Genomic DNA, 24,565 nt, shown 5'->3' with positions numbered 1-24,565 from the left:
GCCACTTCTAGCACTCTTTCTCCCTGGTTGAGAAGTGTTATCCGTTTAGCTTATGAGACAGCTGGACAGCAGCCTTCTGAGAGAATTACAGCTCATTCCACTAGAGCTGTTTCTTCTTCATGGGCTTTCAAAATGAAGCTTCTGTGGAGGCAAATATGTAAGGCAGCCACTTGGTCTCCATACATACTTTTTCCAAATTCTACAACAGTGATACTTTTGCCTCATCTGGGGCTTCTTTTGGGAGAAAAGTTCTTCAAGTGGTGGTGCCTTCAGTTTTAGGTCCGCCTGTCTTCTTCTCCCTCCCTATTCATTTATGTGTCCTCTAGCTTAGGTATTTGATTCCCACAAGTAATTAAACTGTTTTGTGGACTCTCCATGCCATAGGAAAGAAAACAAAATTACTGCTTACCTGATACATGTATTTATTTCTGGACATGGAGAGTCCACAATCCGCCCTTATCTATTAAGCAGGCAGTTTTTTTGTATAGTCCTCATGCACCTCTATACCCTTGTTATCTTCTTTTCTGTTTCCCTTTGGCCAATGACTTGGGGTTATGGGTAAGGAAAGTGATACTTAACAGCTCTGCTGGGGTGCTCTTTGCCTCCTCCTGCTGGCCAGAAGTAAATATCCCACTAGTAATTAGAATGTTTCGTGGACTCTCCGTGCTCAGAAAGAAAGACATTTATCAGGTAAGTATAAAAACATTTTTTGTTTCATCTGTCCATAGCACATTCTCCCAAAAGGATTTTGGCTTCCTCAGGTAAGCTTTGGCAAACTCCAATCTGACTTTTTTATGTTTCTGTGTATGCAGTGGGGTCCTCCTTGGTCTTCTACCATAGTGTGCCTTATCATTCAGATGGTGACGTATAGTGCGATCTGACACATTTTGTACCCTGTGCCTGAAGGTCAGCTTGAATTTTTCTGGAAGTTGATCGAGGTTCTTTAATCAATTTTTCTCTTTCGTCCATGTCCAGGGAGATTAGCTAAAGTGCCATGGGCTGTAAACTTCTTGACAATGTTGTGCACTGTAAACACAGGAACATTAAGATCTCTGGAGATTGACTTGTAACCTTGAGATTGTCCATGCTTTTCCACAATTTTTTCCACAGAGACACACAACAGAAAGGTTAAGTCAAATTTTCACCATTTTAACTTATCGCCGGTGTGATTTCTATATTGTCAGCACCTGTTAATTGATACAGATGAGTATCAATGTATTTCATACCAATACAAACAAAATAAATAAACATGAGATAACCTAAACATTGCAACAATATTCTGGGCGAAGTGGGGCATTATCTGACAGAAATGCAGGGGTGCCAATATTTTTGGCCATGACTATGTGTGTGTATGTACGTATATATATATATATATATATATATATATATATATATATATATATATATATATATATATATATATAATAACTTTGTACTTTGTGGCAATGGGATAGCTTGTTCTTATTTTCTTTTCTTTTTTTTAAGAACGTGACCAAGAACATGGACAGCGTCTTCAAAGAGCTTCTGGGAAAAACTGTTATGAGACTAGGGATATTGGATGAATCTGGAGATCTCTCCAAAGGAGGAAAACCTCAAGATCTTAAATCCACTGCTGTCAGTAGCCCTGAACCAGCTCGTGTAGGATCTGCTGGGAAGAAAGGATCTCAAGGAAGAGCTGTATTTGGGACAAGGAGATGAAACCTCAATATTTTATCTATGGTTGGGATCAAGAAGAGGCTCTTAACTGAGCTAGGGAGAGGGCGCTCTGAGTCAAATGGCTTCCTATGGTCTCATTCAGATTGGGCCATTGAAACCTTTACTGGATAGTGGGAGCTTTTAAGAAAAAAGAACATTATCTGTGGACATTTAATCCACCAAGAGGTTTGGGCTCTTCAGGACCTCCTCTATACATTGTTCATTGTGTATCAGTGTTTGTTACTGTTTCGAAGAGAAGCAGCAGTGGTGCCATACCAGCAAGGGCTCTTCTTTCCTCGTCACTTCCCCAAAATGACCAGCAGGGACTTGTGTCCAGCCAATCTGGAGAGAAGGGGAAAGGAGTTCCTAGACACATATATATATATAGATAGTTGTTTGTTACAGAAGGCAATACTGGCACATACCCTCCGAATACCCAAGTCCATAGCATTATGGAATATCGCTTATCTGCTGGCCTTCAGCTAATATGCCATATTTAAAATGCACAGTGAAACCAGCTGGTGACTATGAAAAAAAAGCACAGCCAACAAAGTTATTACATTTCAGATGTTCTTGATGATAACTCTACTAGTCAGCTAATGCCCAACCAATTCTGCAGTGGAGAAAGAGCCAATGAAAAATGTATTAAGCTACAAATAAAGGGCACTGTTTTTTCCCAGTTTCTGTATGAAGGTACCATTTTGTGATTAATCTGCCCCGCAGGGGTTAAAGGTACAATCAGCTAGGATCACATGATGTAACAAATTAAGGAGTGTCAAATTTGTATTACATTGTAGAACCAATTGCAGTTTCAAGACCACTTATCATCCAGGGTCATCATATGTGCTTATTTTAATTTTTACCATAACCACAACAACCTATAAAAATGCTAATATCTAATCACTACTACGTTTGTCTGCAATAATGGTTGACGTAGTCTATATAGTAAAATAAGCTTACAGTGTGCTCCTTTGTGTAATCAAGTAATTGTAATTGGTCTCAACTTTTTTTATTTATAATTTCCTACTTAATAATCATGCAGATTAAAAAATATATATATATATATATATATATGATATACATACTAAATTATTTATGTTTTAGTCCTTTAAAAGGGACAAAGCAGTTGGACTAGGATGGCAATATAGTTCAATGCATCAGATAATCATCTGCCCACTGTTTTAAAAAGCCATATTTATTGCCACCTTTATTTTGCTAAAATGGTGATAAAACATCTGCTGTTTCTCACAGTGTCTGAAAACTAAACTTAAACCACAGTATTAATTTACTTCAAAAAAATTGAAAAAAAGCACACCTGAGGAAAAAAGCACACTGGGGGCATGGAGTCACCGACTTGCCAAGTCCTCACCACTATTCATCATTAATGTAAACTCCAGCCTCCAAATCTTTTAAAAGACCTTTATTGTTTTTAATTTGTTGGTTCCAAACAGAGAATACAACATTTCAAGCCTGCAATAGGCCCTTAGTCATGACTAAGGGCCTAATTCAGATTTGAAATTTTGTATTAAGGGCCTATTGCAGGCTTGAAGCATTGTATTCTCTGTTTGGACCCAGCAAATGAAACAATAAAGGTCTTTTAAAAGATTTGGAGGCTGGAGTCTACATGAATGATGAATAAAGTATTTACCACATCCGCAAATAACAGCACTGTTTCAGAGAGAGCGCAAAAAAACAATACAAGAAGTATAGGGTTAAAAAACTATATACCTGTACAAATATATATACTGTTTCACAATAGCAATACAATGTAACAGGTGTACTATGCATCTCATAGCTCTTTCCTCTAGCTCATTTGTAAGTATACGCCCACTAATGTGGAAAACATCTAACTGATATTAAACTGAGCCCAAAATTAATACATTGTAGTCTGAGGGAAATCACTCAGAAACAATGTGAGATTCGGCAGCAGACTTTAATAAATGTTTATGTGCATTTCTGTTTTATAAACTTTATTTTTTTAAACTTTTACACTTCATTGCTATTCTCATCCAAGTAGCTGTGTCCCTTTTAATCCTACTGTGATAACTTTGACTGATTTCCACTGGAATGTTTGAAACGTTTTTCATGAATTCAGTTTAGCTTCTGCCCACAAGGGGTCACTGCAGCATCACCAGCAAAAATATGGCACATCAATTCTGGCAACACAAATTTTTATTTAGTAATTTTTTTTTTATTATTACTCTTCCCCCCACATTTGGAAATTAGTTAATAATGTCCATGAGGCAGCTTGGAGGTTAACAGACTTTCCCATGTTAATGCACAAAAGATGGCTGGGGTGCCTCGTTGCTTATTGTTAGACTGTCTCTTGTGGTTTGCTTTGGAATCCCTGCTCTTGTAAGAAGACTTTCATTCTGTACGTTCCGCCGTTCCTCACCCCCCCCCCCCCCGCAAAGCTGTGTACTGTCCTGGCTTTATCCTAAAGAACTCTTTATTGAAGCACTCTGCTAGTTGGCTTGCCAACCCATTTGGAAAACTCCACAGTCTGACTTGTGCAATGTTATTTGTGTGTTACAGATTCAAAGAGCTGTATATTCTAATAATTTGCTTCTTCGTCGTCCTATTATTTGAATTTGCTATGGAGTCCTCCCTATGGGATGGGGGGAATGAATACATGGCACTGCTTAATATATGACTGCCACCATAAAGATTCCACAGAGCTGGTTTATTACTCTGAGTTGAGTCACAGAACTCTCAGAATCTCTGTGGTGTTTCTTCCAACCAACTTCTCGCTATTTGTGTATCTTGAGCTCACAGAGCAATGCAAATAAAATGTGGTATTTATACCCCTTGTTTGGCTATTGTTTTTATTTACTGTTTTGCTCCCATAAAGTGGCAGAGTTTGTCTTCAGTGCCTGGATAGTAACGCCAACAAAGCTGGCATCAAAGTGGGTAAACCAAAATGTCTGTGCCCTATATACATGTGAGTGTCCATTTGTCTTCAAATCTTGGAGTACAAGGTTAGATAAAGAGATACTCCATGCCACTAGGCCTCTTTTCTCAAAGCCACACGAATTCCACCAAGAGCTTTTCCCACTGCCTCGAAAATAGGATCGCAGAAAGTACGGACACAAAGAGCATAAAACTGAGCCAAGCACTGTACTTCAATCAGGTAGCTTTTAACACAGGGAACCACGGCCCAAATTTGGCAGAAGGACAGGCAGGCAAACAAGAAACCCCAGATCAGTGCCAATGGCAAACCAAAGATGGCGGACATCACCCGATAGCACCAGTATTTGGTGACTGTGAAGGTCGTACTGCTGGCTTTCCATACACCGTCAAAGCTGTGAGTACCAGTTGGCTCTGCAATTACATCCTCAAAGTCAATCTGTGTGAATATAATAAAAAAAGATAGTAATATAAGAACATAGAGTTTAAAAACAAATACAAACCAATATACGCAATGTGGGTGCTCCCTCTAAATAGTGGTTAGTAACTATTGGCTATGGATGAGAGAAAATATGGCACATTTGTTAAGAATAATAAATATTGTCTGCATTAGTTTCTTTTACAAGTGTTAAATGTTTATAAATGAAATATTTGGTGTTTTATTGTCTATTTATAATACTATTAAAATGTTTCTAATAATAATCCCTTATGAATTATTTTACTAACTATAAAATATCACCACATGAAATATTCTCATACTATTCTAAATAGAGAATAAACCTCCAAATATTTCATCAAAAACAAAATCTTTTTCAAATGTATAAGATTTAAATACTCATATCAATATTTGAATGTTGATTTTCATAGACTTCAAATGTAATATTTGAATGTTAAAATGTGTTCTATAGAATCATTTGAATGGTAGAACCATTAAAAAGACCAATTTCGCTGAGGTGCATGAAATAAGTGTTATCATTTAAACCATTAATTTACCCGCTATGTGCTTACATTTTTTTAATGGTTTTGTGTAAAGTTATACAGAAGTTGTATGCCAGTATTCGCTGGCACTATACAGACATGGCACTCTCTTCTGCATCAGTCTTCATTACATCATAGCATAACAGCATCTGAAGAGCAGACCTCCCAACTATCCCTGTTTGAGAGGGACAGTACCTTATTTCGAGCTCTGTTCAGATTTGCAGATTTTCCCTTAGCCCCACCCATATACCACACAGACACGCCCACAAACCATACGGGCACTCCCACAAACCACACAGGCACACCCACAGAGTGCCCAGATATGACCATTAACTTGCCCACTCTCCACCCAATACCGTAACTCCCAACATGGCCCTGCCCACAAAATGATGCCCCGCCCCCAACTACTTGCATTCCTTATACTTACCCGTGTCTTGGGAGGTATACTGTAGAGTGCTAATACAGAGAAAAGGTAAACAGTAGAAAATGGGTGCACAACTTCTGTATAATTACACGTAACTTAGTGGATAAATGGTAACGCCTAAACTGTTCTATTTATAATACTCACACTTTGATAGCAAGTCTTAAAGGGACAGAAACATCAAAAATGTACATGGGTGCATTTCCATTTTAAATAGAAATATACTTTTTGCAATAAACAAGCAAAAATGCATCTAGTAAAAACCATATGCACATATGCTGTGAGTAATTATAATTGTCTCAACCTTTCTATCCTATTATAGGGTCATAAAAGTCAAAATTAAACTTTCATAGTTCCTAATAGAGCATATAATTTAAGAGAGGATTCTATTTTCAGATTTACTTCTTTTTTTGGTATCCTTTGTTAAAAAGCATTTTTAAATAGGATAGAAATACACTGCAAGGAGCTATCTGGTAATTGGTGGCCATACACTTATAAAAAAAAAACCACACTAACATTAAAACAGTGCTTAAACCAATACCCAAATTAATACCCTAATTGATAATAAACTCCCCTAGATATTTGTTTAAATATATACGCGTGAATAATAAATGAAAAAATATACAATTGATGGGAATCCAATAAGATTACTCAAAGCAACAAAATATACCAAAATGATAAAAAATAAGTCTGTGAAAGTGTAAAAAAAACAGTACAAATATAACAAATATTAATAGATCACGCTGGATACATATAATCCATCAAACACATAGAAAAATAATTATATATATATGTAAACAATACTTAGTCCATCATTGGTTAAACATATGAATGAATCCGGATGCAGCTATGTTTAGACATGTGCGTTTCGTTTTGTTCCGAATCGAAATTCGGAGCTTCGGATCGATTCGAATTTCCGAATTACCCTAGCAACGAAACTAAACTAATCCGAATGCATTTGTAACAAATAAATCCGAATTAGTTTGGATTTATTCGTTACATTCGAATGGCCATGGACTAATCACAATTACACTAGTATTGATTTGTACAGTATATTAGGTTATATCAGTCTGCTAGCTGTGTGCAGGCCACATTATGTAGCTGGTACCTGTGAGGTTGGTACTTATGTGGGATGTGCTGTGTATTACACTAGTATTATGTACTGTATATTAGGTTATATACCACTGCTAGCAGCTATGTGTGGTATTCCTTAGTCCAACCAAAACTGTAAACAAGATTCTAGTGAAAATAAAGCACAAATCCATTTCAGATCATTTATTTGATATAAAGTTCACAATAACATATGCTTACTTACACATTAATAAGCATAGATGTACTCAGGAACCCCCTCCCAGTAATCCCACTAGATAGTGCAGCCACAGATGCGAGTGTATAGGAAAACCGGTAATGCCACACTGGAAGCAACATAGAGCAGATCCGCTGAGTGTCCCTGTATCAGCGCCCGGAAGTACCAGCACCAAGATCCTGTGTAGGCAACAGCTAATCAGAGACCGGAAGTGCGTCACCTAGTACGTTCCCCTCGGCACCTCTACGCATTTCATTAGACTACGGTCGAACTTCTTCAAGGAGGATTTGAAATTGCGGATGTTGATTGTTCAATGCGTGTACATTTTTTAAACTTGTCCGCTTTAAGTGAGTGTCCAATCTCCATCCTGAATGGAAGTCCATTAGTGATTGATTAATAGTTGCCTAGGCAACCTATGCACGCTCCTCTAACCAATTACAGAGCCTCTAAAAATGAATAACATACTACTCCATGCAGGCCTGTTACTGGCTTCTCTTGCAATGTTTCCTGAGTACATCTATGCTTATTAATGTGTAAGTAAGCATATGTTATTGTGAACTTTATATCAAATAAATTATCTGAAACGGATTTGTGCTTTCTCTTTTTCCCTAGAATCTTGGCCATACACATATGCCTTTTGTCATTGGCTCACCAGTGCAGACTGGAGTATCTGCTTCCTCCCAGCAACCATAAAAAACCAGTTATGTCCACAACCCCTTCATGAAATATTCTTACTTTATTATGACCGTGAAGTATATAAAAACAGCAAATCTTTTTGGCTTAATTGCTCTTAATCATGCTTAAAGGGATAGCAAAGTAAAAAATGAAATGTGCGTGGGTGCATTTCAATCTGAAATAGAATACTGGTGCATGGGCTCTCACAGCATATGTGTGTATGCCACTGAAAGCTCATAATTACTTTTACTAGAAGCATTTTTGCTAATGGAAAATTATTCTATTTAAAATTGAAATGTACCTGTGCAAATTTCAGGTTTGACCTTTTTATCCCTTTTAAGTGTTTACATACAATAACTTCCTTTTAAACACTTCAATTATAATTTTTACTTTAAACAAACAAATCTCCATTCATTATACTTTACTGCCATCTAGTGGATTTTATATTTATAACACCAAACAATTTTTTTACCAGTGTGGAATCTGTTGACGCTCTAAAAATAACTAATAATTTTTAAAAAAATGTAAAATTGATAGCTAGCTATATTACTTTTACCTATATAGGAAATGTATATACAAATTCTTCCAACAACATTTTAAAATTTTTTCATAAATAAGCTATGAAGAGAGTTTAACCAAACAGAGTCTGTTTACACTAGAAAAAAAACTGCTACGAGACATGAAATGATTGCTTTATTTACTGTGCATTCATAAGGAGTGGGCAGTAATGTAAAGTCTTGTCACAAACTAAATAAAGGGACAGGAAATGGTTTGGGAGTGTAATATGAAATTATTGTATGTAATATATTTGCTATTTTTTACTGTAACTTAAATGGACAGGTTATTGAAACGTTACAAATCTGACTAGAATATATCACATGAACATTTTTATGTAAAAAAGTAAAAAAAAATTGTCTAGTCTTTTAAGAAATGGAAAGTAAAGTCAGAAGAAACTAGTTCCTGACGAAGGTGCGCCCAGGGTAGTACTAATGGAGGTCTGTCAGAGTAATCCAATAGGAAGGCCGCTCTTCTGTAACGTGTGTCCATGACGAAAGAATCTGTAGTAGGGAAAAGGAAGGCGCCAATAGGGTAATATCGCTAAAACCCAGATCAAAGTACAGAGATGGAAGAAACCAATACTCACAAACCAAGCGGCACTATGGCGTGCCTGAAACAGCAATCCGGGACCTCAAACGTCGCCCGGAAGACAGACAAAGGCAGCAGCTAATCCTCGAGCCGGGCCGGGTTCTGTAAGGCCAATCAGGATCTCTGGAGAGTGACACACCTTCCTCCTTGTGCGCCGAAGATCTGTACACTAACGGAGGAACAGGCGAATAGCGGTAGACAGTGTCCACGACTCCAGCTAGCCAAAAATTACACAGTCCACAAATGGATAGAGGGGAGAGCAAACTCCAGCAGGGTAAAGTTAAAACAATTTTATTAAAATGTTTTAAAATCAAAGCATCAAAGCAACGCGTTTCGCGGCTACACAGAGCCGTTTTATCAGGCTGTTATACATATTCTCAAAAGCCTGCTGCTTAAAAACCTCCTCTAACCAATCATATCACTTACAATTTACACACCCCTAACCCAGTTGCTTGCGTTTCAAATCACGGCTGACTGGCTAACATGATTCAGGTATGCGTTCCACTTGAAATACACAGTGACAAACTAATGGCGTTAACATTAAAAACTAAAAAGCATCACCTACAACATTCTTTTAGTGCCTAATTAAATTAATATTTAATTTTTATGTATGATATTGAATAGTATAATACATTGGATCAGTAATAACTCAAAAAAATTCATTAAAGTTACACCATAAATACTATATAGCTGATCATAAATATAAAAATTCACTTAAAGATCTTACATAAGCAATTCATCTTATATATTACAATTCATACAACCCATAATAATCTAACAGTGAAGTTTATTCAAATATGTACTACCATATTTCACCAACTAAATATTGGTAGATAATACTATGTTCAAATATAGACTTATAAAACTAGATCTAGCTAGCTGGCTCAAGTAGTCATAAAAGAAAAAAAATTGTATACCCTTTCGACAGGATTTAATACAAGATAGCAAAACAATAATAAATGATTAAATACTAAATAAATAAAAATCAAACTCATTATGCAATAAATGAACCAGCATAATCGTTAATATTATGCATTAATAAACTATCTATATATAAAAATCAATATCTTCAAAAAATTATTATTAAATAACCAAATACCAATCAATAATACCCAAATACTGGAACTAAAATAAATTAATTGTGAAAAGCTGCAAGATCGATATTTGCATTGAGGCCTAATGGATGTAAAGTCTGGAGTTTATAGATCCAGAAGGTCTCTCTCTGTCTGAGCCTATAGAATCGATTATAAAAGTCAGATCTTGGAATATGCTCAATTGGAGTAATTTGCAAACAATGTAAATTACCACTATGTTTAATGTTACAATGTCGGGGTACACTATGTGATTTAAAGTTGGTTTTAATGTTTCTAAAATGTTCTGACCACCTCACACTCAATCGTCTGCAGGTGCGTCCTACATATTGGTACCCGCAAACGCAGGAAAGCAAATAGATCACATAATTGGACGTACAAGTCATCCGACTACTCATTTTATAAATTTTAGATGTTGAGTTAGATTTAAAGGTGTCTACATTATGCGTTATAAAATCACACATTTTACATTTTTTATAGTTACATTTAAAACTCCCTTTTCTTTGTATTTTACAGATGGTATTGATGGCCTTATTGTTATTGGAATTAATTAAGTTGTTCCTATTTTTAACCACTTTACTAGGTGCCAGGATCCTTTTTAAGTTAGGTGCTCTTCTATAAACCACAGTAGGTTTCGAATCTAACAATGGGCCTAGAATAGGGTCTTTTAGTAGAATTTTCCAGTGTTTCATGATACTCTTTTTAATTGTACCATGGTTACAATTATATTCGGTAATGAACATGGTCCGATTACCAAGACCAACCTGAGATTGTGTGTTTGCTATCTTTTTCTCAAAATATTGATTTCTATCATAATTTTTTGCTCTATCATAGGCACTGTTGATCATATATTCTGAATATTTCTTCTCTTTAAATCTGTCTTTAAGAATTTTACTCTGTATCTCATAATCTATTAAACTACTGCAGTTCCTGCGAACTCGCTTGAACTGTCCGTATGGTACATTTCTTTTCCAAGGGAGATGGTGATTGCTTCTAAAATCCAGGTAACTGTTACAATCTACTTGCTTAAAATGAGTGCTGGTAGATATTCTACCATCGGCGAAGCTTAGCTCTAAGTCCAGAAATACAACAGTATTTAAATCTATTGTACTTGTGAACTTCAAGCCCTTGTTATTGCTATTAAGATGTTTCACAAAATCCTCAGCTAGTAACCTATCCCCCCTCCACACGACCACCAGATCGTCTATATACCGGCCATAGTATACCAGGTTTGCCCCAAAACCAGAGTCATAGATATATTGTTGTTCGAATGACCCCATGAAAAGGTTTGCATAACTTGGGGCGAACCTGGTACCCATGGCCGTCCCCTTCACCTGGAGGTAGTACTCATCCTGATAGACGAAATAGTTGTGGTGTAAGATAAATTATATTAATGACAAAATAAATTGTTTCTGGGTGTCTGGTAGATAAATATTTGTTTCCAGAAAACTAAAAACCGCTTGTAGTCCAAGATTATGTGAGATATTAGAATATAAAGCTTGGACATCACACGTGATCCAAATTAGGTCCTGTGTGATATTAATCTGTTTATTAATTAAGTCTGAAGAATCTCGTATATAGGACTCGAGACCAACAACATATTTTTGTAGAAAGAAGTCAACATATGATGAAGCGTTATCTGTTAGGCTGCCTATTCCCGATATTATAGGGCGGCCGGGGGGACATCTAGAGTCTTTGTGCAACTTTGGTAGATGGTAATAGAATGCACGATTTGGCTCGATGGGGATAAGGTAGTCCTTTTCTTTTTTGGTGACAATTCCTTCTTTAAAAGCACCTTCCACTAGATCTCTCAGGGTAGTGGGATCAAAGGTCATTTTAGTATAATAATTTTTGTCATTCAGGATCCTGTCAGCCTCTAAGAGGTAGTCACTAAGATCCTGGATGACGATCCCTCCGCCCTTATCGGCTTGTCTGATCACAATAGATTTATCATTTCTTAAAGTTTCTAAAGCACATTTCTCGTTCCAAAAGAGATTCCCTTTCCTATTAATACCTTTGGGTATCTGATTAAATTCATCACTGACTAATTGCCTGAAAATATCTATGTGGGCATTGTTTGTTAATTTAGGGACAAAATTGGATTTGTTCCTAAAACATGTATGAACATAACCTTCACATAACTGATCAAGTAAGGATTCTGGTTCATAAACCGGAATTATTTGATTATTAAGCCTAGGGTCCATTGACTCTGTCAAAATTGGCATACTACAGTCATCTTTTATTTTATTTTCTGCAAAGTATTTCTGCATAGAAAGTTTTTGGGTGAATCTATTAAGATCCACAAAAAGTGAAAACATATTGTGCGAGTTGGACGGGCTAAAAGATAGCCCCTTCCCTAAAACCCTGACCTCATCATTGGTCAGAGCATGGGAAGACAGATTAAAGATCCCACTACTCAGGGCCTGTAGTCGTGCCTTTTTGAGGGCTGTGTTTCTTCCTCTACATCCTCGTTTAATGTGAGGTCTTTTTCCTTTGTATGAAGGAGTGAGGCTGACTACCGGCTCTAAATAGCTTGCGATCTTTTTTTGTTTCCATATAGATTGTCTGGGGCGTTGATCTAAAAAGGAAATGGGTAGAGTTCCTTTAAAGGGATAGTAAACCCCAAAATTTTCTTTTTGATTCAGATAGAACATACAATTTTAAACAACTTTCCAATTTAATTCTATTATCAAATTTTCTTCATTCTCTTGTTATCCATTGCTGAAGGGACAGCATTGCATTACTGACAGGAAGCTGAAAATATCTATTTAGCCAATCACAAGAGACAAATGTGTGCAGGCACCAATTAGCAGCAGCTCCCACTAGTGTATGATATGTGCGTATTCATTTTTTAACAAGGGATACTAAGAGAACAAAGCAAATTTGAAAATAGAAGTGAATTTAAAAGTGTCTTAAAATTACATCCTCTAACTGAATCATGCAAATTTAATTTTGACTTTCCTATCCCTTTAACTCTGAAAATTGTGACTTTTTCAGTTCTCATGTGATTTAGAAATGTACACAGCAGATTACATAGATCTACCCTTGTTACATTATACAGTCATTGTTTGATCCCCTTATCTCAGTGCCATTTACAGACTTGCATTTTAGCCAATCAGTGCTGACTCATGAATAACTCCACGGGCGTGAGCACACTGTTATCTTTATGGCACACCTGAACCAGCACTGTCTAGCTGTGAAAAGCTATAAAAATGTCCTGAGATAAAGGTGGCCTGCAGGGGCTTAGAAGCAGGCTTACATCTAGAGGTTTAAAGGTCATAAAGTATATTAATATAACAATGTTGGTTGTGCAAAGCTGGGAAAATGGGTAGTAAAGGCGTTGTCTATCTTTTTAAACCATACAAATGTTGGAGTAGACTGTCCCTTTTATTAAATAGCAGAATATATTGTACCTACATGCGAAGTGAAACGCACTTCCTGCAAAAAGCCGCAAACCGTAATACTGCTGTAAACCTCAAAGCTGTATCTTTATATAAGGGGACATTCTTGTACATTTTACAAGGCTACCATTAAATCCCTGTATATATTTACGGTCGTTTAGCGTAGGTGTAGTGACCCAGCTGTCTGTCCTACTCAGGCATGTGTGACAGCGACTCACACGTACAGCCAACTTGGCCCACGCTCCCAGTTAAATTTACACTGTCTGCCAGCAACATCTTCCACACACTGACAGATTTGAGGATATTTTTGAGGCTGGGTTTGAAAGCTTCTGCATGAATGGAATTGTCCCTTTGCCTTAGGTTGCTATATCAGGCTTTTACCATTCTGCATTAGAGATGTTTGTAAAGCAATGTCAGTGGAGTACATTTCTTGCAAATATCTGTACTGTGAAAGTGATAATAAACCAAAATAATATAATTATAATAATCACAAACCTCCTTCCATTCCCTTAGAACTCCTATGTGTGATGTTGTATAGCCAATTAGCTGATTTATTCATTTATAACATTTTCTATGGTATTCCAATCCATAAGAAGTGCTGCAGTTTGGATTGATAAAAACGTTTAAACACAAAATACACAAGGGTTTTGACTGTTGGCAAATTTCAACGCTGTCTTACACAACACCACTTCTTACTTACACCTTCATATATAAATAAAATTAACTACAACACTTATATTGTGCAGCTAAATATTTCATCACAATAAAGCTTACTGCTAAATTAAATTAAGGGACAGTATACACCAAGTTTCATTTAACTGCATGTGATAGACACTACTATAAAGAAGAATATGCACAGATACTGATATAAAATCCAGTATCAAACCTTTTAAAAACTTACTTAGAAGCTACCAATTTAGCACTGGCGATGAGGTTAGGCTGTCACACCCACTGAAAGGGGCTGAGAGCAGACCCTCCCTCCTAACCTTCATATGAAAAGAATGGAAGGAGGTTTTTGATTATTATTATGAATTTAGGAGTAATCTTTATTGTGATGACAAATTAAAAAGTGTTGTAGAAACTGTTTAGTACATTTTATTTACGTATGGAACTAGGGTGCATGGTCAAAAAAACATGTATTTCAATAACATGACAGCGTCGAAATTTGCTACCAACTTCAACTGTGCATTCGTGCATTTTTGTGGCTGCTTTAACATTGAAATGCAAGGACTTAATTTTCCTCTCGGTCAAAATTTGCTAACTCCATGTATACATAGGCTTTCCAGAAGTCCCACTTTTACTGGGATTGTCCCGGTTTGGAGGCGCTGTCCCAGTGTCCCACCCAGTTGTTCATTCTGTCCCAGTAGGGTTGCCACCTCCAGGTTTCAAATCATGTGTCTGGGTTTCAGCCCACCTGTCTGGACTGTGGCTCTCCAGCATAGTTGGATGCTGGTACTTTGTTACATACAGCCCTGCTTAGCTTAACGTTCGTGTCCTTCAAAGTTTACATTTAGTAATACCGGCTGAGTGAGCAGCATAGGGTTTTTTTAATTTTATAGTGTTACTTGGTTTATTTTTCTAAAAATGTAACACCCCCCGACCCCTGGTGACATTGCCGCTAATACACCTTTAGGGGAATCATATGGGTATGACCAGGAAGTACAGGCAGGATTTTCTGGCCTGGATCTTGCTTTACTTCATGCAGGATAGCATTTTGGCTATAATCTTCCTGCATTATGGTATAGAGTAGCCTCTTAAACAGCTTTAGCAGGTACGTGTTTCTTTTTTACTTTCATTCAATGTTGTATTTATGCCTTATCAGTATTTGGCTCTGTTCCTTAATTAGACACATAAAACACATATTACACTGCAGATATTAAATTGTGAAATTGATAATTATAAAAATGTGATAATTATGCTTGATGTTTAGTATTATTTAGAATATGAGATTTATATTATTGATTTATTTGCCATGACAACGTAATGGTGCCTTTTTCACTAGGGGGTGGTGTTATGGTCTATTTAAACTGTGTGATTCACTTGTTTGACTGAGGAAGGGTAGAGTATCCACGAAACATTACACACATAAAAGCTACTACTTTAAAAGGACCGGTAATTGCCACGCCCCCTTGACCACGCTCCTGACCACACCCCCACTGGCACCGCACCAGGTGGTCCCAGTTTCACCTCTAAAAATTATGGTAAGCCTATGTATACATGCTTGTCATTACGTAATTGTATTCTACACATTCTTTTCAGTGCGATTACATAATCAAATGTCGACGAGGGAGCAAATTTCGATGGAATACCTGAGGGCAGCCAGAGGACATTTCCCTACAATGAGTTTAAAACTTTTTTTTTTACTTTTTTGAGTGCTGTACTTCATAACAGAACAATGGATATAAATAGTCACACAAGTATGTGTGATAATACAGACATCCCAACTGTCCCTATTTGTGAGGGACAGTCCCTAGTTCTAAGCTCTGTCCCTCCCAGAAAGCCATATATCCCTCATAGACCACCCCAATATAACCAAAAATTGTCCAGACATGCCCACCGACCGCCCATGTGGCCGCTTCTTCTGATATGACCCCGCCCCCCGGTGTTCTGTCAGAATAAGCTACCTGTCACCGCATTGCAAACCTGTATCACAAATATGTTTGGAATGCTGTGACCTCAGACAGCGCATGTGGATTTGTAGGGTAGCACTTTCTGACGGTGTAGAAATTTTTTAAGCTATGCTTCTGTGACTGTTTGCTTACCCGCACGCGCATTTATAGAGGTATTTTTTCGGACATATTTTCCTTTGATAAACAATGAGTGTGCATGCGTAGGGAGCGAAACTGTGGTTAATCAAATTATACCCATTATGGATGTTAATTTTTGACATGCCAATATTTATTTATCAATACATATACGGATAAATATCTGTATATGTATTGATGTATAAATATTGCCTTGTCAAAAACGTATAATCCATATTGTGCATTATTTGATTAACCCCCAGTTTAACCCCGTTGGTTGCACAGGTGCAGTTGAACCATTTATTAGTAAACATATCTATGAGGAAAATCTACCACCGTGACTGCGCATGCGGGTAAACAAACAGTCACAGAGGTATAGCTTTACGAATTTCTCAACCATCAGAAAAAACTACCCTATAACTCTGCATGCTCTGTCTGAGGTCACAGCATTCCAAACAATAGTGATACAGGACAGGTTTGAAATGAGATGATGTGAAATAGCGCATGCGCAGTGGTAAGGTAGCTTTTACTGACAGGTAGCTTATTCTGACAGAACATCGGCACTAATACCTAGATACAATTGTTGGGGGAGGTATGTGATGGATTCAAAAACGAATAATGCAACAGCAGTGTGGAAAACAGTGGAAAATAAATCAATGCTACAATCTTGCTTTTTTAATCAAATACCCTACATTGTATTTTGGGGGGCATTTGGTGGACATTTATAAAATTAACCAGAGATCTGATCTCTGGTTAATTTTATAAGCGCTAATTGCTACCGCGAGCTTGAGGTAGCAATAACCAGCCACTTGTAATGGCTGATTAATTATTGTGCGCACGCAAACGGGCAAATTTGCCCGTTTGTGGGCGCGCAATAAATTTGCACTCCACTTGTAATCTATCCCATAATGTTTAATACTTTTGTATATAAATCGGCCTCATAGAGTGAATTTGTAAAGAGTAGAAAACTTGCATACAATTTCAAAATATGTTAAAGGGACATTCTGGTCAAAATGTAAATGCACATAAATAAATTACATCTTTGAATAGAAACATATTTGCAATAGAAATGTATTTGCAAAAATGCTTCTAGTAAAAGTTACCACTGCTTTTGTATTAGCATTTTTCGCTGCACGCGCATGTGAAGCATAGATAGATATTCTCAGTGCACCAGCATTTTAAATATTGCAGCTGCTCAGAGCATCAGTGAGGCTCTATCATGTCAGCAATTAACAAATTAAATCATTACCAGATGGTACAAGCACTTTAGTTTCTCTGAGCATGTGCTGTGTTTAAAATGCTGGTACACGGTGCATACTTAAATATACTTTTGAAACAGCTATAGCTTTTTTTAGAAGAATTTTATAACTGCATATGTAGGTATCTCAATGTAAAAGCCCTTGGCCTGACTTGGTCTAACACCTGAGACCTTATATCTTTGAGCTCTTATAACTTTTTTGTGCTATATTTTTTTTATAATAATTTCTATAAGATGGTGTTATGGTGATTGTAGCTGTACTTTGTAATGTATATTTGATGTGTTTTGTGACACTTTTTTTGTTTTGTGAAACAGTTAAAGGGACAGTCAACACCAGAATTTTTCTTGTTTTAAAAGATAAATAATTTCTTATTTACCCATTCCCCAGTTTTGTATAACAAACACTGTTATATTAATATACTTTTTACCTCTGTAATTACCTTGTATCTAAGCCTCTGCAGACTGCCCCCTTATCTCAGTTCTTTTGACAGACATGCATTTTAGCCAATCAGTGCTCACTACTCTGTAAATTCATGTGCATGAGCTCAATGTTATTTATATAAAACACATGAACTAACGCCCTCTAGAGGTGAAAAACTGTCAAAATGCATTTAGATTAGAGGCGGCCTTCAAGGTCAAAGAAATTAGCATATTAACCTCCTAGGTTTAGCTTTCAACTAAGAATACCAGGACAACAAAGCTAAATTGGTGATAAAAGTAAATTGGAACGTTGTTTAAAATGACATGCCCTTAGTGGCGTCACTAGGGGGGGTGCGGCCCGCACTCTGCTCAGTGACGTGTGGAGCAGTGGAGTCGCTCACTGCTGTGCTGTCGCTCTAAACGAGAACTGGGAAATCGTGAGGGGGATGCCTGGCACCTGACCGCATGACTGTCTGACACTGTCTCTAAAGTGAAGGAGCCACGTATGATGCCCACCAGACCGGTACGGTTACAGTACACTAAGTGCACACTGAAGAGGTAGGAGGGGAGGACGGGCGGGGGTCTGGGGGTGGGCAGAGTGCAGAGGTGATTGGCCATAAGAAGCGGTAGGCACGTGGCCCGGGGCTGTGCACTGACAGACTTGGAACAGAGTCAGAGAGCAGAATTTTCATACTTGAGTGTTTTTGTGTGTGTGTGTCAGAGTGTTTTTCTGTGTGTTTTTGTGTGTGTGTCTAAGTGTGTTTCCGAGTGTTTGTGTGTGCATCTGAGTGTGTCTGAGTGTTTGTATGTGTGTGTGCCTGTGTTTTTGTGTGTGTCTGCTTTCTGGGGGGGGGTGTGTGACACCATAACTTACCGCAGCGGGTGACACCAACCCTAGTGACGCCACTGCATGCCCTATCTGAATCATAAAAGTTTTTTTTGGACTTGACTGTCCCTTTAACCAGAGCTCTGAGGATGCGGTAATCATTGTAGCGTAAATCGCAATTGTGCTCACGCGTTTACTTTCAACTTGTAATACAAGCAGAAAACTCAATGAGCACAAACGCTCACAATAAACCCCTTTTCGCTTGTCACCTTTTTGGCTGTGGCTGTTTCCACCAAACCCTGAAATTTACATATCCAGGCCTGACTTCGCTTCAAACCCGGACACACAAATGGAAACCCGAACTGTCCGGGTCATTCCCGGACAGGTGGCAACTCTAACATACATGTATATACATACACACATACAAATATACACACATAACCTTTCATCTCTTCCCAATCAATATCACTTTAAACACTTTTATACATTTATTTTAATAATAAACATATATATAACTTTAGGTGTTAATATGTATATACAGTGTATATATATATATATATATATATATATATATATATATATATTTATATATATATTTGTATATATGTGTAATACTTATAATATATTTTACATTATGTTTCTTGTAGCCCTAACATTTTACTCCAGGATTCCTGTCACAATTAACTCACAACTAGGGTTAAAAGGAAACCTCCACAAAAATACTGGACAATCTTTTTGGTGACTGTGCACAATGATAGGTGGTGTCACACAACGCCCCCTAAAAACTATACATTTTTACTGTTGATCCAATTATGTATATTTCTCACAATGTTGCAGTAATTTTACCCCTTGACTGCCAGTAACATATGAATGAATACATTTGACCTATTTGGCTGCCAGTAACATATGTAAACAGAATTGATATGACCCATATGACTGCCCCTCTGTTTCATATCTGTTATGCATTTAGGCATAGGAGGCCTTTTATATTTAGCTAACATTCAGGGTCTTTTAAAAACTTAAAGGGACAGTCTACACCAGAATTGTTATTGTTTTAAAAGATAGATAATCCCTTTATTACCCATTCACTAGTTTTGAAATACCAACACAGTTATATGAATACACCTTTTACCTCTGTAATTATCTTGTATCTAAGCCTCTGCAGACTGCCCCATTATTTCAGTTCTTTTGACAGACATGCATTTTATCCAATCAGTGCTGGCTCATAGGAACTCCACGTGCATGAGCACAGTGTTATCTATATGACACACATGAAAAAACTCCCTCTAGTGGCGAAAAACCGTCAAAAGCCCTTGAAGAGGCGGCCTTCAAGGGCTTAGAAATTAGCTTATGAACCTCCTAGGTTTAGCTTTCAACTAAGAACAAAGCAAACTTGATGATAAAAGTAAAATGGAAAAATTGTTTAAAATGACATGCCCTATCTGAATCATGAAAGTTTATTTTGGACTAGACTGTCCCTTTAAGTGTCTAGTATTTCTATGAAGATTTTACTGGACAACCTGCTAAAATACTGGATTGTCCTGTTGAAAACTGGACACCTGGCAGACCTACTTATATCTTGTAATATGAACGGTTTAGCATGGCGGCACTAGCCATTGAAAGTATAGGGGGTGCGCTAAAGAGATGTTGGCCGCACAATACATTCTCTGTTAAAACTATTTTACCGTTGACTTGTAATACCAGATCTTTGCTATACAGAGCATGGGCCTGCGCTATCAGCTGCGTTCCACTTGTAATTTAGGCTTCAATCTGTTACTACAATTTGTTAGTCAAATTGTTAAACCAAAGCATTTTAATGCACCAAATACATAGCAAGTATAGCCTATACATTTAACAAATAGCGCCAAGTGATAGTAGCGCACTTATTTCATATTCCCGGATTACAAGTTATTTGTGAAGTTTTGCGCTGGTGCTCAATCTGAAATGTCACTTTCTCGTTTAACTCTTTAATTAAAACCTGGTAATAACTATTAGCATTTACTATTGAGCTTTCAAATAAATCTTAAACTGCTATAACAAAATTGAATTGAGGTTAAATTAAGGCTCAATACATGGGGAACCAAAATTAAAAAAAGACCTGGGGTAAGGGGTAAGGGGTATAGGGATATGATTTAGATACAGGGTGTATGTGTGTGTATATGTGTTAACTCTAATATTACATTTAAAGGGACAGTAAAGTCATAATTAGACATTCATGATTTAGACAGATCATATAGTTTTAAACAACTTTCCAATTTACTTCTTTTATTGAATTTGCTTTCTTCTGTTGTTATCCTTTGCTGGTTTATCTAGGAAAGCTCAGGAACAGCAAATAACCTAGGTTCTAGCTGCTGATTGGTGGCTGCCTATACATGCCTATTGTCATTGGCTCACCCATATGTTCAGTTAGAAAGTAGTAGTGCATTGCTGCTCCTTCAACAAATGACACCAAAAGAATGAAGCAAATTTGAGAAGTAAACTGGTAAGTTTTTTAAAATTGTATGTTCTACGCTAAATCATGAAATAAACATTTTGGGTTTCATGTCCCTTTAAACTAACATTGAAAGTTTACAGCAAATAAATATACGAAAAAAAGGACCTGAGTGGAATTCTTGCACCATAGTACTGTAACGCATTTGCCTTATCCAACAGGAATAATTCCAGTGTGGGCCCTAATAAAAATGTATTACCTGAGGGAGAATAATATGCTATAAAGGCTTTATGCATCATTACTGTAAAATATTTCATTTCTTTCTGTAGCCTATGTGCTAATATCTTCAAATGTATTGAATATGAGATTTGCATTGCTTTAAATTAGAAAAAGTATTCATGTTTTGGTAAAGATCAAAAGTTAGTTTGTATGTGGTAGATAAATATATGTTTATCATGTATCTATCTATCAATCAATCAATCATCTATCTACCTGCCTGTCTGTCTATCTATTTATCTATCATGTATCTATCTATCTATCTATCTATCTATCTATCTATCTATCTATCTATCTATCTATCTATCTATCTATCTATCTATCTATCTATCTATCTATCTATCTATTTATCTATCATGTATCTATTTATCTATCATATATCTATCATGTATCTATCTATCTATCTATCTATCTATCTATCTATCTATCTATCTATCTATCTATTAATCTATCATGTATCTATTTATCTATCATGTATCTATCTATTTATCTATCATGTATCTATCTATCTATCTATCTATCTATCTATCTATCTATCATGTATCTATTTATCTATCATGTATCTATCTATTTATCTATTTATCTATCATATATCTATCTATTTATCTATCATGTATCTATCTATTTATCTATCATGTATTTATCTATTTATCTATCATGTATCTATCTTTTTATCTATCTATGTATCTATCTATTTATCTATCTATCTATCTATCTATCTATCTATCTATCTATCTATCTATCTATCTATCTATCATGTATCTATCTATTTATCTATCATATATCTATCTATTTATCTGTCATGTATCTATTTATCTATCATGTAGTTATCTATTTATCTATCATGTATCTATCTTTTTATCTATCTATGTATCTATCTATTTATCTATCTATCTATCTATCTATCTATCTATCTATCTATCTATCTATCTATCTATCTATCTATCATATATCTATCTATCATATATCTATCTATCATGTAATCTATCATCTATCTATCTATCTATCTATCTATCTATCTATCTATCTATCTATCTATCTATCTATCTATCTATCCCTCTACATGTCTGTCTGTCTATCTGTCTATCAATACATATTCTCGGTTCTGCAGCGAGTTCCCCAGTTCCCCTATATACACATTACCTGCACAACCTCCTGGTTAATATTTTTGGGATCCCTTTGCACCAGATCAATTTCTTTGGTTATAGCCCCCATGCTGACTTTTTCTTCTTTTTCCTGCTTATCTTGCTGAAGTTGTGCCATGTCCAGCGACCAAGTCTGTCTCCCCCCAGTCCAGCCTGTGTCACTGTCCTGCTGCTGACTGTGCTTGTGAGTGACAGGCGCTGTGGGTTTAAAGTGATACCTCCTACCTCCCTCTGTGCCCTGCCTTTAACTCTTACTTGCCCATGCAAGAGTACAAGCTGACTGTAAAGCAGGTGCACTGTGAGACAATACATTAAAATATAAAAATATATAAATGAAACAAGAAAATATATAAATATAACAATGACTCTAACATTTATTTATCATAAAAAAATAAAATAGTTTTTGCATGATATCTATTTTCAACAGTTATTTACCAATATAGCTAATAAAATATTTACAATTTCTCCAGCCAATCAGTAATTGTACCCAAGTATTCTGATTCTGAAACTTAGTTTAAGTGGATTAAAGAATCTAAGTCAACCACTGAGAGACTTAAAAAGGGAGCAGCGGTGGTTTAGTTTTTCAAATTGTTGCAAATCAATAGCTGATTTCTGCAATTTTCAGCAATTTTTAAGAAAACCTAACTCACAGAATTTGCTTTTTTTTGCTTCTCTAGGGAGTGTAAGACAAGCACAATTATTATGCAAATATAAGAGTTGTTTAATGTTATTTACAGGCAGCCACATATTTCTATAATGGAGTATTTTGTTTCTATATTATGTTTTTACAATAGTTTATAAAGGTTCACCTTCATTGATTTTAAACACAATTTTTAAATATGCATAGAGTATATCAGCACTTTTACTGCATTGGCAAATATCTGCATACAGAAAATGTAATATTTTTAACATATTTGCACACAACCCTAAACAAACCCCCCCCCCCAAACAAAAAAACTTACACTAAACCCCCCCTACTCACCAAACTAGAATCAGATTCCTAGGTGGGCTGCTGTTTCTCCAAGGCATGGCTCCTCTTCCATATTTATCCATGGTGGCGCTCCGCTGGGGCTTTCCTCTTCCATCTGACCAGTCTTCTTCCATCCAATCCTTCTATTCTTCTTATCTTCCGTCTGACGTCCTCTTCATGTGGTCACCCTCGCACACTGAAGCTTGAATGCAAGGTTCCCCCTTATATAGGGGTGCCCTTACATTTCTATTGCCTGATTTTTTAATTCTTAGTCCAATCAGCCAATAGAATGAAAGCTTTTTTTATTGGCGGATTGGACAAAAAATTAAAAAAGCGGCCAATTAGAAGTGTAAGGGCACCCCTATATAAGAAGGAACCTCACATTCAAGCTTTAGTGTGTGGTGGTAACCTCATAAGGAGGACGTCGGACGGAAAATAAGATGTAAAGAAGAAAAGAAGCATGGGATGGAAGCTGGAAGAAGAGGGGTTGTTAGAAGAGGAAAGCCCCAGCGGAGCGCCACCATGGATGAAGATGGAAGAGGAGTGCTGCCTTGGAGAAGCAACAGCCCACCTAGGAACTGGATTTAAGTTTGGTGAGTAGAACCTTTGGGGTTTAGCATCAGGTTTTATTGGGGGTGGTTAGTTTAGGGTTATCAAAAGAGCTTAATAATATTTAGAAAAATAAATATTAAAGGGACAGTCAACACCAAAATTTTTGTTGTTTTAAAAGTTAGATAATCCCTTAATTACCCATTCCTTAGTTCTGCATAACCAACATAGTTATAATAATACACATTTTACCTCTGTGATTATCTTGTATCTATGCTTCTGCAGACTGGCCCCTTATTTCAGTTCTCTTGACAGACTTGCATTTT

General features: G+C 36.6%; 2 protein-coding genes across 2 annotated transcripts in view; one reads left to right on the top strand and one right to left on the bottom strand.

Moving 5' to 3' along the window:
* Positions 1–4,499, top strand: part of LOC128643109 (rho GTPase-activating protein 4) — a 389,846-nt gene extending 385,347 nt beyond the window's left edge. The window contains exon 23 of the mRNA XM_053696060.1: positions 1,486–4,499. Within this exon, the coding sequence (XP_053552035.1) occupies positions 1,486–1,698 (213 nt within the window). The 3' untranslated portion in view covers positions 1,699–4,499. The remainder of the gene's footprint in view (positions 1–1,485) is intronic.
* Positions 3,850–22,907, bottom strand: LOC128643111 (caveolin-3-like). Its single transcript, XM_053696061.1, has 2 exons — positions 22,719–22,907; positions 3,850–5,041 (listed from the first exon to the last, which is right to left on the bottom strand). Exons 1-2 carry the CDS (start codon positions 22,836–22,838, stop codon positions 4,700–4,702), a joined length of 462 nt encoding a protein of 153 aa, XP_053552036.1. The 5' UTR covers positions 22,839–22,907; the 3' UTR covers positions 3,850–4,699.
* Between the last annotated feature and the right edge of the window lie 1,658 nt (positions 22,908–24,565).

Source organism: Bombina bombina, chromosome 12, assembly GCF_027579735.1.
Source record: "Bombina bombina isolate aBomBom1 chromosome 12, aBomBom1.pri, whole genome shotgun sequence".
NCBI lineage: Eukaryota > Metazoa > Chordata > Amphibia > Anura > Bombinatoridae > Bombina > Bombina bombina.
Note: the sequence above shows the minus strand (reverse complement) of the source record. Positions and strands in the feature narration are given on the sequence as shown.